Source organism: Homarus americanus, unplaced genomic scaffold (genome assembly GCF_018991925.1).
Source record: "Homarus americanus isolate GMGI-L3 unplaced genomic scaffold, GMGI_Hamer_2.0 scaffold31037, whole genome shotgun sequence".
NCBI classification, from domain to species: Eukaryota; Metazoa; Arthropoda; class Malacostraca; order Decapoda; family Nephropidae; genus Homarus; species Homarus americanus.
In genome coordinates, this window is record NW_024722227.1 from 561,098 (window position 1) to 578,718 (window position 17,621).

General features: G+C 40.9%; 2 protein-coding genes across 6 annotated transcripts in view; one reads left to right on the forward strand and one right to left on the reverse strand.

Moving 5' to 3' along the window:
• Positions 1 to 3,702, forward strand: part of LOC121862240 (synaptotagmin-7-like) — an 86,095-nt gene extending 82,393 nt beyond the window's left edge. Inside the window, exon 8 of the mRNA XM_042360331.1 lies at positions 360 to 3,702. Within this exon, the coding sequence (XP_042216265.1) occupies positions 360 to 460 (101 nt within the window). The 3' untranslated portion in view covers positions 461 to 3,702. The remainder of the gene's footprint in view (positions 1 to 359) is intronic.
• A 6,594-nt stretch (positions 3,703 to 10,296) lies between these two features.
• LOC121862241 (organic cation transporter protein-like) overlaps positions 10,297 to 17,621 on the reverse strand; it is a 22,365-nt gene continuing 15,040 nt past the window's right edge. For all 5 annotated transcript variants that reach the window (XM_042360332.1, XM_042360335.1, XM_042360333.1 and 2 more), the window contains 8 exons: positions 17,090 to 17,193; positions 16,616 to 16,770; positions 15,313 to 15,481; positions 14,676 to 14,936; positions 13,872 to 14,083; positions 13,397 to 13,578; positions 11,763 to 11,923; positions 10,297 to 11,504 (listed from right to left, as the gene is read on the reverse strand). In XM_042360332.1, the coding sequence (XP_042216266.1) occupies positions 11,447 to 11,504; positions 11,763 to 11,923; positions 13,397 to 13,578; positions 13,872 to 14,083; positions 14,676 to 14,936; positions 15,313 to 15,481; positions 16,616 to 16,770; positions 17,090 to 17,193 (1,302 nt within the window). In that variant the 3' untranslated portion in view covers positions 10,297 to 11,446. The remainder of the gene's footprint in view (positions 11,505 to 11,762; positions 11,924 to 13,396; positions 13,579 to 13,871; positions 14,084 to 14,675; positions 14,937 to 15,312; positions 15,482 to 16,615; positions 16,771 to 17,089; positions 17,194 to 17,621) is intronic.

Here is a 17,621-nt window from a genome sequence, read left to right on the forward strand (position 1 = left end):
CCTGCTGATCTAGCCTGGGACCACGAGGCACCCAGTTACCGTGTGTTGCCACGAGAAGACACAGCAGGAGTCTTGATGGTGAGGAGGCTGTGTACTGACAGGGGAAGACTTATGCAAGTTGCTTCCTTGTTCGCCACGAGGGCTAGCCAGCGGCAGTAGCTGAAAGCAAGAGGGAGCAAGCAATACCTGCATCTTAACACTAACATAATGTTGCCACACTAGACGCATTACACCACCCTGCACACACACACACACACACACACACACACACACACACATACTAATGAGCCGTCAAATAAAGATGATCTTGCAAATCATATGGTACAGGTGTACAGTAGCTCATGCTGTTCTCTCCACAGGTAAGGCTGGCAGCGGCACCTCCGAGACCAAACACTGGAGCGACATGATCACGAAGCCACGACAAAATGTAGTTCAGTGGCATCGTCTTAAGCCGGAGTGAGACTGGCGACCCTGGTGCCCCTAAATTCACGTATTCCCCCAGCTGCTGCTGTATTAGATGGCCACAACACCTAGCCAAGTGTCAGGAACTGGAGGACTTCCCAACCGCTCAAACGTTGATGAAGATATAAGCGCAAAGTGACCACACGAACGTGACAGTGTTGTGAAGTAATTGTAGATGGCTTTTAAAAAATTCTAAATTGGGAATATAGTGCTGAGCATCAGGTCCTTACAAGGTGTACATGTGTGATTATATGTGCGTGTGTGTATGTGTGTGTGTGAAGGTGTGTGTGAGTGGGTGTATGCATGTGCGTGTGTGTGCTTGTGCATGTATTTGCGTGCATAGATGTGCACATGTAATTCTGCTTGTATGTACATACGTACAAGATGCAACAGCAAGAATGTGCCGCCACCACCACCAGCTGCCTGAGTGCCCCTTCCCATCCCCAAGGCCTAAAGTATCAGCACAGAACTCAGCCATGTCCTGCTAGAGTATGTCTACTACTACACAGCTCGCTGCCTCCACCCACCATACCCGCAACTTTGTACCGAGCAAATCAATATATACAGAAAAACAAAAAAAATATCATGATGTTCTTGCAAGCATAAAACTGCAGGCAATGTCATCCTTAGAAAGTCAGATACTTCCTCCTCCCTTTAAAAAGAAGAAACACACAGCGAGAGTGGGAAGAACCACGTAATTAAAGATGTGGAGTATGAGAAGGATGCAGGTGGTGGCAGGTGGTGTGTGCAGCAGAGAGCGCGCCCTTGTGGGGTTAGTTGGAGTGCAAAGGGGTACTGGGGTGCTGCCAGGTTTTTTCCGAGGTTTTATCCTATTAAAAACAGAGAAAAAATAATATAATAAGTGCATCTGTTGCGCATCTTGTAAAGATTTCAATGTCTTCTTTAATATAGCAACCTCCACCCCTACCCCAAAATAAAAAAAAAGATCCATTTAAGATGTGTTACAAATTGAGAAGTAAGGTGATAGGAAATGCCTGCCATCAGCAACATATAACCATAACAAAAACAACAAAGGAAATAAGGGGCGTCTTCCCCACAATTTCTTTCTTAAAAATTTCAAGGGATTTCTGGTCGGGCATCCAAATTGGCAATGGCATTTCCACACGTCTATGCATCTCCACACACTGGTGTCGTAGTTAGCTGTGACGACTGTTAGGATCGGTGGTTCTAGTGGCCCGTGTTGAATTAATGTTTTCTAAGACCCAACTGTGGGGCTCATATTTCATATTGTTTGATAGAAGATGGTCAAGTAGTTGGTATTAACTTTGTTTTCTGAGATACTATTTGTAATGGTAATATATTTTGATTTTTAGTTGAGCAGAAATTATGTACAATACACCAGTATGTTGCCGTGAGTATCTGTAGGATCTCTTTGTAAAATATTGTATATGTGGCTCAATACATAGAGATATATATATAAATAAATATATGAAACATTAGCTTAGTTAAAGAAAGCATAATATGTCAAGTGATGAGCATTAACGGAGCAATGCTGGAAGGCTTATTGTCATGCACTGCGAATGGGGTAATGAGTCTGACAGCATTGCTTGGCCAGGCGCCTCGTGGCTTCTCTCCGATGCCCCTAACTTAAACCAGCACAGGATGCAGGCTCTGCTTCAGCCCAGAACCCTTCTTCAGCAGTACCATATATTTAAATGAAATCTAAAAGTATTAGCATACAAGTCTCTTCACAGAGTGTGATATCAAGTTGAGTGTCTTTTGGGCTAGTGTTGCAATTTGTATTGTATGAAAATGTTACTCACTGGACCAGTATTTTTCTTGTGTTGTGAAACTTTTGTGTGTGTCTCATGTTATCAGTAAAGTTAAGGGGTTCAAAGTTGGTGCCATGCTGTTGTTTGGAACTTACGTGTGTGTATGTGTGTGTGTAAGAGACATTTATGGTGTGTCTTTTGGCCCGACAGGTAGTGTTATGCAAACTTTGAACTTCTGAACTTAAAAATGTAAAAAAATTCAGCACAAGTGAATTTTTGGTCATATTTAAGTTGACAGAGCACTTATGTCAGGCCCACAGACTAACTTTTAATGCAATACAGCCAGACTTACACATGTTAAATAAAACAGTGCCGTGTCAACTTTGTACTCGTAAAATAACTCCTTGATAATTATGTTATTTTTGATAACTAATCTCATGTTTGTACTCCTTGTCATAACGATGATTTGAACAGTTGCTGTCATCATTACTGACTTTGTGATGTGTTACAGAATATTTTGTATTATTATTATGAGGGAATATTAATTGTTTATGTAATTCTGTGATCCATGACCTAATTTCTCACATTATTATCACTTTTATCTATCATTCCATTGTCATTTTTTATTTATATCAATACATGTTTCTTTCAGTTAGACAACATTATTTATATACAGGGTATCCCAAAAGTTATTGTCCCGAGGTGGTGTTGGAAGGCTCAACTAACTTTTGGGACACCCTGTATTTTATCAGAATATCTGTTACACTGCAAAACTGAAGTGTCCAGTGCCTGGATATTATGAATAACCCAGTCATCAAAATATTCATCACTTCCAAATTATCTGACACAAAGAAAGAAAAAGAAAAGTCAGTTTGGTATAATATTTTTGAGTGGCAAAATGTCATTCTTTGTTTTAATTGTTTCTTGTGTAACTGATAATTTACACAAAAATATATACTGTATATATATATAAACACAGGTGTATAAAATTTGTGTTATGTATTAGTATTTCAAGATTGTTCAGTTTTGTGTGTAGTGATATGATTTTACCTGACGACAAACTGAGGTGTGTTAACTATGGTCCGTGTTATCCTTGATCATGAAGCATTTAGGTGTTATATATTTTAAAGCCCTTCACTCCTTAAGTCTTGGATGATCAAAATTGTTTTTCAGGGGTTTCTGGACATGGCAATGACCTAAGATCATCACTTTTCAAGATCAATGAGGAACTGGGTTTAGGATACTGACATACCTAATACTGATGGTCTTTTGCATAATGTTAATCTGTTAATACATTATCAGTTTCTTTTGGATGATTTAAGATAATATATATATAGGTCGTGGATATTCCAAGCATTTATTTTCTTGTGATTTAAAGTACTGTACTATGTAGTATTCAACTGAAGAACACAACTCAGTCAACGGTTTACTGCGTCAGTGAAGCTCCACCCGATTCTACAATACAGTGTTACTGACCAGCTTCATTACAAGTTTATCACAAATGTTATTGATTGTAATTGCTTATCCTCTTTGTTGTTATGTTGATATTCAAACAAGCAGTGTGAGTGGAATGAAGTCATATTAGAGTTTTATATAGAAATACTGTGTGTATTACATGTTTTGTTTTTCTATAGACATATTTATTTATGTGGGTTTAACATCATGGAACTCCGACATTGTTTACTGATGAATTAATTATAATAGAGTGTAGACTACATGCTACAGTACAGTATATACTTATTATTATTGAGAAAGCATAAGAGAAACCTTGTTTACATGTTCTTCATCCTTTACTCATGACAAAAGATCAAGCTTTGGCTTTCAAGTAGAGTGATGCAAATTCCCTCAGCCGAGTCCACGACGTGACATGTAGCCTTAAGTTGAAGAGTCACCGCATGATCTTGGCCCGAGGGACTTTGGATAGTTTGCAAACAATATCAGCTTATGTATACAGTGAAGCAGTGTAACTCTGGCTCACATTACTATAGATGTCAGGGTGTACAGAAGACGAGTTAACTTGACCTGTACCTCCGAGTCTCACACAGACATTATGATAAAGAGTTCAAGATGTCTGTTATGACTCAGGAGAGAACAGTCAGATGAACGTGTTCTACAGCATTTATCTGAACCATAACACAAAATGTTTCAGCTTTATCTTTTGTCACTAATGATCACCGTTGAGAAACTTTGGACCAGATGTGGATTGGCATCATACACATGTGACCTTAAACACGTCGCTCGTGAACCTTCAGTTTGTTCTGCTGTACTTGGGTCATGAGGAGGCAGCATGTTGGGTCATGAGGAGTCAGCATGTTGGGTAATGAGGAGTCAGCATGTTGTCTTTACATTTAAGCAAGCGATACAGAAACAATTTTTTATTTTGATTAAAAAAAAGTTTTGGGTGTCCAGAATATAACTTGTAAAAATAGATTTATATATTGATGATTATCCAAGAGTACATGACAAGAGGGAAGTGAGAGTACATGACAAGAGGGAAGTGAGAGTACATGACAAGAGGGAAGTGAGAGTACATGACAAGAGGGAAGTGAGAGTACATGACAAGAGGGAAGTGAGAGTACATGACAAGAGGGAAGTGAGAGTACATGACAAGAGGGAAGTGAGAGTACATGACAAGAGGGAAGTGAGAGTACATGACAAGAGGGAAGTGAGAGTACATGACAAGAGGGAAGTGAGAGTACATGACAAGAGGGAAGTGAGAGTACATGACAAGAGGGAAGTGAGAGTACATGACAAGAGGGAAGTGAGAGTACATGACAAGAGGGAAGTGAGAGTACATGACAAGAGAGAAGTGAGAGTACATGACAAGAGGGAAGTGAGAGTACATGACAATGAGGGAAGTGAGAGTACATGACAAGAGAGAAGTGAGAGTACATGACAAGAGGGAAGTGAGAGTACATGACAAGAGGGAAGTGAGAGTACATGACGAGAGAGAAGTGAGAGTACATGACAAGAGGGAAGTGAGAGTACATGACAAGAGGGAAGTGAGAGTACATGACAAGAGAGAAGTGAGAGTACATGACAAGAGGGAAGTGAGAATACATGACAAGAGGGAAGTGAGAGTACATGACAAGAGGGAAGTGAGAGTACTTAACTATAGAGGGGAGTGAGCTACTGCCTGTGTGTGGTAGCGTACGCGTTAATAGCAATGCTTGACACATGTGATTGTGTTTGTCATTGTTGGTTTAGCGAACACCAGCTTGTGTACTCTCACAGGGACCGAGTTAACATGACAGTCACTGTGAGCGTAAGAGTGACTAAAATCTTAGGTTATATGTCAGAGAAAAATTATTAATTTTCAAATGTGTGTACTGTATATATAAGTGAAATGATTTAACTACATTTTTATGAATCTGGCTAAAGTTAGTGTCCTTTGTATAAAAAAAGAATATATATGTATTGTACTACCTGGGAGTGTGGAGGTGTGCGGCCCAAGGAGGTCACATACCATAATTCATTACTTTTCCTACACGACCGTACAGTATAGTGAAGATTTGTAATGAAGAGAATGACGACGCTTGCTCAAGTTTTTACTTACATGGATAAAAGTACACATATGCATGGACTTACATGCATGTACACACATACACACATTCATTCATTCATTCATTCATTCATACACAGATTTATAGATACAGTATACATAAAATTTAACACAGACATTTATATAAACAGTCACAGGTAAGACCATGTGTACAGAACACCAACACGGTCACAGACACACAAACAAACACCTTCTCTTTACCCACAAACGATCCCGGCGCTGAGTCAAGCCGTCGTGTCTCTCAATAAGGTGGCTGAGTGACACACCTTCCGTGATATCATTTCCACATTTTGTCCCGTTCACTGGACTGCCCTGGACACTCATCATAGGTTCCACAGTAGTTAACCCAGGTAGGCTAGTACAGTCTTACCAGAATGTCCTCTGCACTCACTTGTCTTTTGTTTATTCACTTTGGTAGGTCTTGACGGACAAAACTCACTGATCCTAATGTATTTGGGTTAAGTGAAGTTATTTTTTTATTATGTATTGTACTTTCTGTGTACTCAGTATTATACAGTCATGGTCAGATTTGCCAAAATAATTGTGATGTGAGATTTTGATTTTTTTTTTGCAGCGTCATCATTGTTGTGGTTTTGGCCAAATATAATTTTCTATATTCGAGGTGGAATATTTTGACGCTTATTATTTACCGGTATAAATATAATGTAATGTAAAATAATCAGTGATAATATTGTGGTCAAGCATAGGGTTTTGAATTCCTCGGTTAGGTTATGTACTGTACTACCCAGTTTTTATGTGTGTAGTGAGGACAGGTCATCTCTGCTAGCTGGCAGTAGACCAACAGTGCGGCGCCTCCTTTTGTTGGCTGGCGAGGTGTGTTGACATATATCAATTTTCACTGTGTCTGGGGCATCTTGGTAAGTCCGAGTCTGTTGACAGTTGTCTGTGTCCTTCCTCCTTGCCACCAGAATCTGCCTTCACTTAACTAATCATTCGCACAGGGCAGCTATTGAACATTTTTTGGGAAAAGGTATTTTGCTGTTTATAGGTGTTATGTAGGCACTTCGCAGGCAACCAACGAACTTTTACAATCTCTCTATATAGCATTTGGCTCCGAGAATGTCTCTTCAATTTCTAATGAAAAAAATAAATGTGTTTGATTTTTTTCTCACTCTGAGCCCCGTAAAAATCCCTCATTTTTTTTCTTTTGGTAAATAATTCAACACTCACTTTTGGGTGAATCCAAAGAGCTGGTCTCCCTGGAGTTATGTGTGTGTCTACAATGTCTTCTTCCAGTCTCTTTGATGTGCAGATTGTCCAGTTATTGCAGGAACATAAAGAAACATTAGATGTACACTTGTATATTTGTTGGCCATGTAAGATCTCTGTGTGTAGCATGTTTTGCAGGCTCTCTCATATTCTGGGGCACTTGTCTATCTTCCTTCTCCAGCCACCCGCCCACTCCTCTGATGCACACCCATTCACGATGACAAAAATAAAATAGTAAAAGGTATTATAATGTTTTTTCACTGGATAATTTGGTATATAAGTACGAGTGACGTCACAGCAGCAGCCTAACCAATGACAGAGCTCATCATCACCCGTTGAGAGTAGTGTGTGTGTCTGAGGAATGCATTATAGGTCTCCAGGGACAACACTATGCATGGCAGTAGTGGGCGTCTCTGAGGATCAGTCCAGACTTCATTTAATTACATAATATCTTAAACATCATCAAACAGTACTGTGAAGAAAAAAACCCCGAGATATTCACAAAACATTTTCATTATATTTAACGGAATTAAAACATAAATGTGAACTAATTTTCTCAAAAATAAACCCCCAATGTGGATATTTTATCACATTCACACAGTCGAGGGGTTGTTGACAGTGTGGCTGAACTGAACCAAGAATCACACTGGGATATGAGAGGAGCCTCACCACTTGTGTCACATCTTAGCCACCAGTGTCACATTTCATCCACCACTATCACTTCTCGGCCACAAGTGTCACTTCTCGGCCATTGGTGCCACATCTCGGCCACAAGTGTCACTTCACAGCCACCGGTGCCACATCTCGGCCACAAGTGTCACATGAGACACCAGTGCCACGTGTCAATCACCTGGCACACCCAGAAGTGTCTGAAGATGTGGATGCAACATTGAGTTGCCTCTTTGTAATTTCGGTGTGAGAGTTTTATTGTTGATTTATTTTCTTATTACCGACCAGCAAATACCAAAGACACTAAGTATAAGTTTTATGACCTAGTGACCGCCTTGACGCTTCTTGTCCTCCAGGCATAACAGCTGGTTCTTGCTCTATTGATCTTTACTGTCATCTTGAACTTTGAGTGTAATAGATATATCTCTTGTATGATCATGTGAATGCTACTTGAGTTACATGTTTATATGTCTACTAGCCATATACACACACTTTGGACATGTATATAGTGGTCTTGAACATGTATACAGAGGTCTTTGGCATGTACACACAGATAAGTCTTTGGCATGTACACACAGATAAGTCTTTGACATGTATACAGAGATTTAGGACATGTATACACAGGTCTTTGGCATGTATACACAGATAGGTTCTTGGACATGTATACAGAGGTTTTGGACATATATACAGAGGTCTTTGACATGTACACACAGATAGGTCTTGGACTTATAGACAAAGGACCTGTGCATAGATGTTATACACTGGTCCGGGACTTACCTACAGAGTCCGAATGTTCATGGTCTGGGTGCGCGTACACTGACGGTCTGAGCAAAGGAAACACGAATAACTCAGGTCTTCACTGTTGATGTGCTGGTGCGTCCACAACACTCACGAGAATAGGACACCTCACGCACCAGCTAACACCCTCTTCCTTTTCCTCTTCGTCCCATGACCTACCAATCTCCTCCTCCACCTCCACCTCCTCCTCCTCCTCCTCCTCCTACTTTTCCTGTACCTCCTTCTCCTCTTCGTCCTCCTCGACGACTCACTCTGACCACAACCCCTTCACCCAGCCTCCCGAAACTCCCTCCCCCTCCCCTCAGACCTATCACTGCCCTCCTCCCCTTGACCCTTTCATCTGTTTCAACCATTATCTCTCTATTCATACAGCACTCACACCACTTCGTCCCTCTCCATTGCCCACTCACCCATGCACCTTTCCCTCTCCCCCTTGGCACTGAGCAAAGTACAGTATTACCATCAGCTTTCTTTGGCCAGACCGTGTATAATGCTACACCATTTTACTGTACAAACAAGACGACAGCATCTTTCTTCTCTGTTTTCTGAGTCAGAAGGAGATTTTGGGACTTCCTAACCATTTATTGACACTTTCTCACAGCTATAGACTGGCGTTCACTCAGGAGCCTCTCAGCAATGACTGGAAAATTACAGAAAAGCATTCAGTCGTTGTTTCAGAAAATAATGCCACAAAATTATAGTCACTGTATCGTATGATGTTGGTGAAGATCTTTTGTGTTGTCGAGAATTGTTAGAAAACAGGAGCACATTGAGGAACTATCCGACACAAGTTAAAGTCTGGAGCCAGCACTAAGAGATGAAAGAGATCAGGAAGTTTATGCTTGACGGTTCACGACTGCCGCTCACATTTCCACCAACTCCTGTTTTTCCTGGACTTAATACCCATGAGAGCCTCCCTGAGTGTTAGCCGGGTCTATTGACACACACACACGTAGCGTGAGAAAGTTACCTTGGTACTTTCGGACAACAGCAGCCTGGAGGGTTTTATTACTAAAGTTGACCACACAAACTTCCGCTGATCTTTGTGTGTTGACGTTGTGGGACATATTTAAAGGTGATATAATAGTTGATGACAAGTTAATGATATTGGACGACAAGATACCCGTCAGAGCTTATTTATTTTCTTGTAGAGATGTAAATTATGTATATGTTGTCCCAGATTTTGTGGTGACTGTACAAGAGATGAGGGTCGTGGTGTGCTGGCTGTGGTAGTGGCCGAGCTAGGCTTCACTTGGTGGGGAGAAGCCCGCACCACTACTGTCTGGTAGTGGCAGAGCTAGGCTTCACTTTGTGGGAGAAGCTCACACCACTACTGTCTCCTACATCACTCCGCTAAGTAACTTGTATATATATATAGGAAGCGACGTTCCCCCACCTGCGCTTAACACTATGGTTGCCCTTAACAGTGAATGTGATTATATTAAGTCAGAAATATAGTATTGAGACTAAAACAATTGAGTTTCATAAACCTTCACCCTAAAACCTTGATTAAAACACTGCACCACAACCACTACACTTGTGGCTACTTAATCACACTTGAGTACCAATTGAAATACAAATAGCGGTGAATCCTCTCCATTTTTTAGTAAATAACTTTGACCTGACCTCACAGAAAATGAAAATATGCCTTGAATAATACATGGTACCATAATAGCTACATAGTACATTAGGAACCTTTAAAGTTGATGGAGTAAGCTAAGAGACGATTCAGGACGGGACGCCAACTTACCTTGGTTACCTTGTAAACAATTCATTGAACTGACAGTCCTAGCAACACATTATCTAATTGCGTAATGTAAAAGGAAATGAAAACTTGACCTCTTTCGAATAATGGAAGGAATACATTGTTTCTCTTTGGTTTATTATATATAGTTATGAAAGTTTAAATTTGGCGTCCAGTTGTGTTCGTATAAATGTTGGAACTTGCTTCGTATTACTGATTTGGAAGCTGCATTGCGTCTAATGTCATTTGTTACTTATCGAAAGCTCCAAAGTCAACTTTGACAATGCCAGATACAAAATATTAACTCGACATTAATATTATGCGCGTTTGTGATAATATAGAATACTGACCAAAAAAGACGATTTATCAAAACAATAAACATAATTGTCCTCCTTGGTCTGTTTGGTTCACAACAACAACTGAATCTGATTCACTTCATGAGCAAAACTCCGAATCTGGGGGTCGAACTTTGAGGCAGTTCACAGCGACCAATAAACAACGATATAGAGTTTAGTCTTGTATGTGCTGCGATGGAAGGTGGTCCAGTACGTGGCAGAGGTCGAGAGACGGTGAAATTTGCTGCTGGTGGTGATGGCCAGGAGCCCGAACATGGTTTGCTCGCTGTCTCCGGTACTGGCAGGTGTGTAGCACCGTCATTTGCATAGTGCTTACTATTTTCCTTTACTTGTTGAGCGCTTGCCATGTGTATGTTGATGTGCTCCGGCGGAAGAGAAAAACTACAATCTCTAGACAATGGAGTCGAGACCATACAGTTACCTGGGCAGCCAACTAGTGAACAACACTGACATAACGGTAAGCTGGCTGGAAGAAGCTCAGGTTAAATCCCACATAGAAATAATAAGATAAAAAGCATAAATACCATATTGCTCGCAGAATTTGGTCAGGATTTGTATTGTTAATTTAAGATACAGAATAAAAGCCAAGCGTTGGAGAAACGTAAATAAACTGTAAAACTGATATTTACATGACCATGCGAGGGATGGTGCTGTTTATCTAGGTAAAGGTGTAGAATAGCGCTGGCACCAGAAGTTGTTTGTTGATTTTTGTTGTTGCTATACTTATTGTTTTAGTGATTTTAAGTATATTAAAAGAAAAGACAACTTTCTATTAAAATTTTAAGTATATTTTGTTCTTATTTTTTTGTATTCACTTCATTCTTTCATAATTATTTGCTTTATACGTCCACATTTGGTACAGTATTAAGAAGCAGCTGTTGATGAATCAGGGTCAGATGGCCAGTTCATCTTCTGCGAACGTCTTGTCGTCGTTCATAGGAATCTGGAATCTAAAAGCAAAGATTTTATTCACACACGATTATTCTGCGTCACCATCCTAAACACCGAGTCTCAAAAGATATTTTTTCTTTCTTTATTGTACGGAAAAGCTGTTTAATTAACTTTTTTAGCTGCGACTATATTAATTATAAAGATTAATTATCATGAGCAACACCGTAACCTCAGCTTGCTCCTTGGCAAGACTCTAATTAATTTATATATTTCTAACGTGCGATGATCCCGAGGGACAGACTAGAGGAAGGACTAACCTGCAACAGGAGGCGCTAGAGCGGCTGAAAAAGAGCTCGGCCTGGGGAAGGGTCTGGGGCAGGGCTACTCCGGCAGTCTCCGGCAACAGGAGTGTGGAAAACCCAGCTACCATTGACAAACCGCCGAACACTAACAACGGCGCCCCCCTCTGCCACTCTCCCTGCAACACGGCGCAATACTTAATTAGTTCCCTCCCTGTTGCACAATATTTCGTACTTTCTTTGTAACACAAGACAATACTCAACATTATTTTATTTGTTCAACATAACAGAGCATTCGTTATTCTCCATTTAATATAACCAGCTAATATTTTTTGGCGTACATAAAAATATCTAAGTTATGGATGAAACATAGGTTTATTTTCTTTTATATAAAATATTTTAAAGAAAATGTAATACAGTTTTGGTAAACTATTACATAACCGAGTATCACCGACGTTACAAATTTAATTACTGACATATCATACACCCGCGTAGGCTTTATGTATATTAGAAAATCTATGTGTTGATGCTATCATATTAAACATATATATATAGTTAGCAATCATTGTAAATACACCTAAATGTTAGCTTGCAATGTTTAAATTACGTTAACATAACCACAGCCATAGTTAACATCTTTATATTATTGAATGTGACACTGTCAAAGACTTCAGGCCACCTGGCGTATTGTATCTTGAATTATGTAATTACAACATTGAATCAAGAGTTATTGAGACATTCTCGCTGTTTCTCCAAAATTTTCTGCTAGCCCACACTGATTAGTCCTCAAATAGAATACGACTTCTACTGTATATCAACCACTATCCTGCGAGGCAGTGAGCAGTGATATTACCCATATTATAGTCATCAATATATACTATTAATGAATATAATATATTTCTTCGTGTATGAACCTCTGTCCTGCGTGGCAGTGAGAAGTGATAGCACCCTCAGTGTCAAGACCTGATTGAATTACTCAGAATAGGCAAACTGTACTCCAAGCTTTGCCATTAAATTTGTTAACTGTAATAAGGTGTTAATTGAAGACCGAGGAGCATTTGATCACTTGCCAAAGGTATTGGCTAATCAATAGTCTTAGAACACGATCCACGAATCGATTAATATTTTGGTCTCAAAGTATTGCTTGTTAGGTTGATATGCAAATAACGTAATGCTCCACCATGCCCGGGAATCACATTTAAATCCTCTCTCTGTGAAGATGAGATGATGGCCTACAACACGTCCCCAAGCACTTCATTATATTAGCTATGCAGACCACTCATAATCCTCGTAGTCTGTGTAAGACTTCATTAATTATTTCTTAAATTTCTTATATTTAAAGGTATCTTTTTAAACTGAAGTACAGTATTTGTGATTAAATGTAGTATTTAGTGAAGCAAGCACTTAACACAGGAAAAAAAGTTTCATCATAACTAAACCGGAATGAGATTCAGATTAATAAGATAATTCGTTCAGCGTTTATTCTCACTGTTTGATCTTTATTTCTGATTCAATTTACCAAAAATGTCGAAATAATTTCCTCAAGTTATTCCTGTGAATCCGAACACCTCTATCAACTGACACACTCGTGCATAGACAGATTAATATGGTCACCGCCTCTCACCATGGTGGGATTAGGGAGGACACAGTACCAGATAAACGATGGAGGGAGAAAGGAAGATAGCTACTCCGCCCAGAGTCTCGGCCAAGGCGACCCCCTGACCCCGCACCACTGTGGGAAACACCTCCGGGCAGTACTGCAGAGTGATGTAGTAGGCTCCTGTGATGGTCGCCCGCCCCACCAGTGCCACCGTCAGCGCCAACCACTCCATACCTATAGGAACAACACACTTGTAGGTCCCACTTCCTCCACACCACCGTCACACACCTGTAGGTATCACCACAGCCACATACGTACACCTGGATGTACAGTACCATTCACTTCTTAATATAACACTCACCTTTAAGACCACACCTGCATATGTCACACACCTGCGTATATCACACCTGTGTATATCACACCTGTGTATATCACACTCCTGCGTATATCACACATCACCAAACGTGGCTGACATGCAACTGCAGAGAACATGCACTCGTCTGCAGGGTCCTCACATCACCACACACCTTCCGGCACGACAGCGTAGATGAAGCCAGCGATGCTGGAGAGGAGGAATGCGGCGGTAAGGGGAAGACGTCGTCCCAGACGGTGAATGAGCCAGGGCACGCACCACGACGGCACCTCCACCACCGCCCCCAGCAGGTAGCTCATGAACACGTTTCTCCCCAGGTTCGCCGTGTTCTGACAGTGGCCGTAGAAGCACATACAGGCCAGCATCCTGTAACAACGAGGGTGATGACTTGACTGAAAAACATATTTCCTTCATGATACTGATGAGCCTCAACCTAACCTAACTAAACATTAATGATTAAGGAATGATCCTGATGGGCATCTGTCCCGATTGGCCTCCGTAATGATAGGCACTAGTGCTGATGGACCCAAAACTCAAGTAGTAGATTTGGTGAGATTTGGAAGTGCAGTTTGCCAGGTGCTGTAAACATTCCACAAGCCTGGCCTGGCCCTACTAAACACGTGGCTCTACATGCATATTGTCTTGCCTCAACACGACTGGCCAGACTAGATCATGGTAAACACAAACTAAGTTTACTTTGCATGCAGTATGAACCTGTGAAGCTTTATCTTATGTCTGGTGTAGGTTTTCCTAATTCATCTTTTGTTGTCCTGGGAACTATTTAAGAATTAATGTTTTTTAGAGCAATAATTATTGTACTTGTATATAATTTCACAAATATTTGTCTTCATTTGTTAGTTAAGTGTACCTGTAATCTTCACATGTTCAAGATCTAACTCGTTAATTTTTCCTCACAGGTACGAGGCACCAGACGACAAGTTCACCCTCCTGTACTCACCACACCACCATCACCAACAGAATGTTCTTGCGTAGGTTGGGATACTTCACGGCATCGATGATCGACCGACTCGTCTCGCTACCTTTATCTGTTCCATTCGTCTGATGTTCGTTCTCGTCATTGCTTTTATCAGCGAGGAACTGCATGAACTTGTCCTCTGGCAGACGGTGGCCGTTCACCTTAGCCACCGTGGACAGCTGGGCTCGCGCTGCCTCGCTCTTCCCTTGAGCTATCAGCCAGGATGACGACTCAGGGATCCACCTGCAGTGTGAACACACAAGGTATTCTAAGTTTGTACAATATCCTGAAACTTTCCTTATAGAGGTAATTGAGCCCAATTTTAGTATACCTTAGGATATGGTTGGCCTAGAACACCTTGTGGAGGTTCTCTAGTTATTTGTTATCTATATTTCTCGGTTCTTCGCCAAACGCGTCTAGTACTTGTAGGAATTCAGAATATATATATATATATATATATATATATATATATATATATATATATATATATATATATATATATATATATATATATATATATATATATATATATATATGAAGATCTCTGGGGCACACCACCGCTTTATATATTAATATATTTCCTTCACACTTATAAGATAGAAAGAGGAACAGAGCCCACCTGTAAGTCAGCAGAAGGACGAGAGGAAAGATGCCACTTATGAGGACGAGGGTGTACCAGTCCCAGATGACCCAGGCGAGAGCTGGGGTGATGATGGAAACAGTGGTGTAGGTCATCATGATGGTCAGCAGCGGCACCACACGACTCTCAAGCCCGCAGTACTCCACCACTGTAAGGTATGAACCACTGTACTCGACTGTAATGTGTGCAGTGATCGAATGAAGTATATTGCCGGGGTTTTGACGAATACATCACAAAACGGTTGAGTCATACGACACATGCACGTGTGGAGCCCATAAACAGTCGGCTGGCCTGTGAAACTTTTGGAAGGGGCCACCATTGACGCCACTCACTGTGTTGGGTGTCAGGTTTCATTATACTGCGGCCAAAGCTGGGAAGATCCTCCATTCTCTCACTGCACATTCACTCTACACTGTGTAATTCGCATAATGAAGAGAATAACAGTTAATTAATCCCACGTCAAGGAAATCACTTGTATGTTAATTCGGTTCACTTCTCTTCAGGTAAGCCGCTTCACCCACCAACACCACTACGCTCTCTTGCTGTACACATTTCTACACTGTAACGTCTGCACCAATGTACTCCACTAACATGTACATTGCATTCTCCCACAAAGCGTGTACTGTACTGTACTGTATATTCCAGTTTAGGAAAAGTAATTGGTGGTTATTCTGTACACGTGTTGCAGTTGTGTTGTTCTGGAATTATTATTTGACCTCGTGTTTGATTATGGTTCATTATTGTCCGCAGGAAAGATGTAGATTCCACCCCACCGTTTTCCTGCTGAATTGTCTGTCTGTCAGTGGACATCAGTGAAGACTGGAGCAAACCAAAGGACTAATCAGGTTAGTGCATCTTGAAAGGTTTGGGAATCAGGTCCGCGAGCCCTGTATGTTTACCAGACGACTTACAAATATTAGAAGATACTGTAGACTTAGAATAGACGATAGACTGTGTTAAATGGAATATTTGGGCAATAAGCCATGTTTGTGTAGGAAGATGATGGAGTGTTCTGTGTAGCAAAGTTTGTTGACGAGCCGCTGAGGTACTGTACATCTTGAGCATCAGAAGTTCATGGTCACTTTGTTGCCGAGATATCAATTACTTGAAGTGTGGTCTGACCAGATCCCAAGGAATTTATTTTTTAAAATTGATTTATTATTTTATTGTTTGCTGGTGTAATTTGTTGCTTGTTTCATTTAGGAATTTTGCTTATATTTTATTATATGATGGTTGATGTTATATACCTTACGTTAATGGATGACAGTGAGGAGTTACCTACCGAGGACGAAGGGCAGGTGAGACACTATGTGGTGTGACGAGCCCACCAGGAACCTAAGGGCGGTGAATCCGTAGAAGTCCCTGACGAACACACTGGCCACGCCCGCTAAGCCGTACACCAGTAAGCTCAGTCCCACCGTAGGCCGCCTCCCAAACCTGCCAGAGTCAGAGCTCTTTTACCTTGGTAGGCTTTACCACCTGTAACTTGACCTGTAATGATCTAGTGCCTATGGTGAGCTATGATGACCTAGTACATATGGTGAGCTAGGATAACTTAATACCTATGGTGAGCTATGATGACCTCGTACTTATGGTGAACTAAAACGACCTAGTACCTATGGTGAGCTATGATGACTTAGTATCTTTGATGAATTGCTCTGTGTACCGATGGTTCTGTGACTTACTGACCTATCGTGATCTTCATTAACCTATCATGACCTGTGTTGACCCAGAATGACTTGAAGGAGAGACTCACATGTCAGATACGAAGCCCCAGAGCCAAGAGCCGACAGTATTGCCAACCCAGAACATCGTAACCACCATGTAGGGTCTCCAGGCCTCCTCACACACCCAGTCGTTCTGTTGAGATGTGACAGTATCATTTATTTAGCTCGGGAATACACTGACTGTATGTGTATAGTAGTTCATGAGAGACTGGTATGTGTGTGTGTGTGTGTGTTGTGTGTGTGTGTGTTGTGTGTGTGTGTGTTGTGTGTGTGTGTGTTGTGTGTGTGTGTGTGTTGTGATTTGTTTAGGCAAGGAGGAAGGAATTTGACGTCATCAGCTGGGTAACTCGAGCACACAATGCTAATCGTAGGTAGTCGTTTCAGGTTTCTAATACGGCTTATTCTTACTTGTGGTGTCCCTGCTGGTTATGTTTCGATTTGGTACCCAGGATAATATTACTCAGGTTACACTTGTTCCCACTCTATCCACTCAGTTTTTGTTGAGCTGGTTCTTCTTATTGGTTATCAGAATATTTACAGTAAACCAATGCTAATTACTCA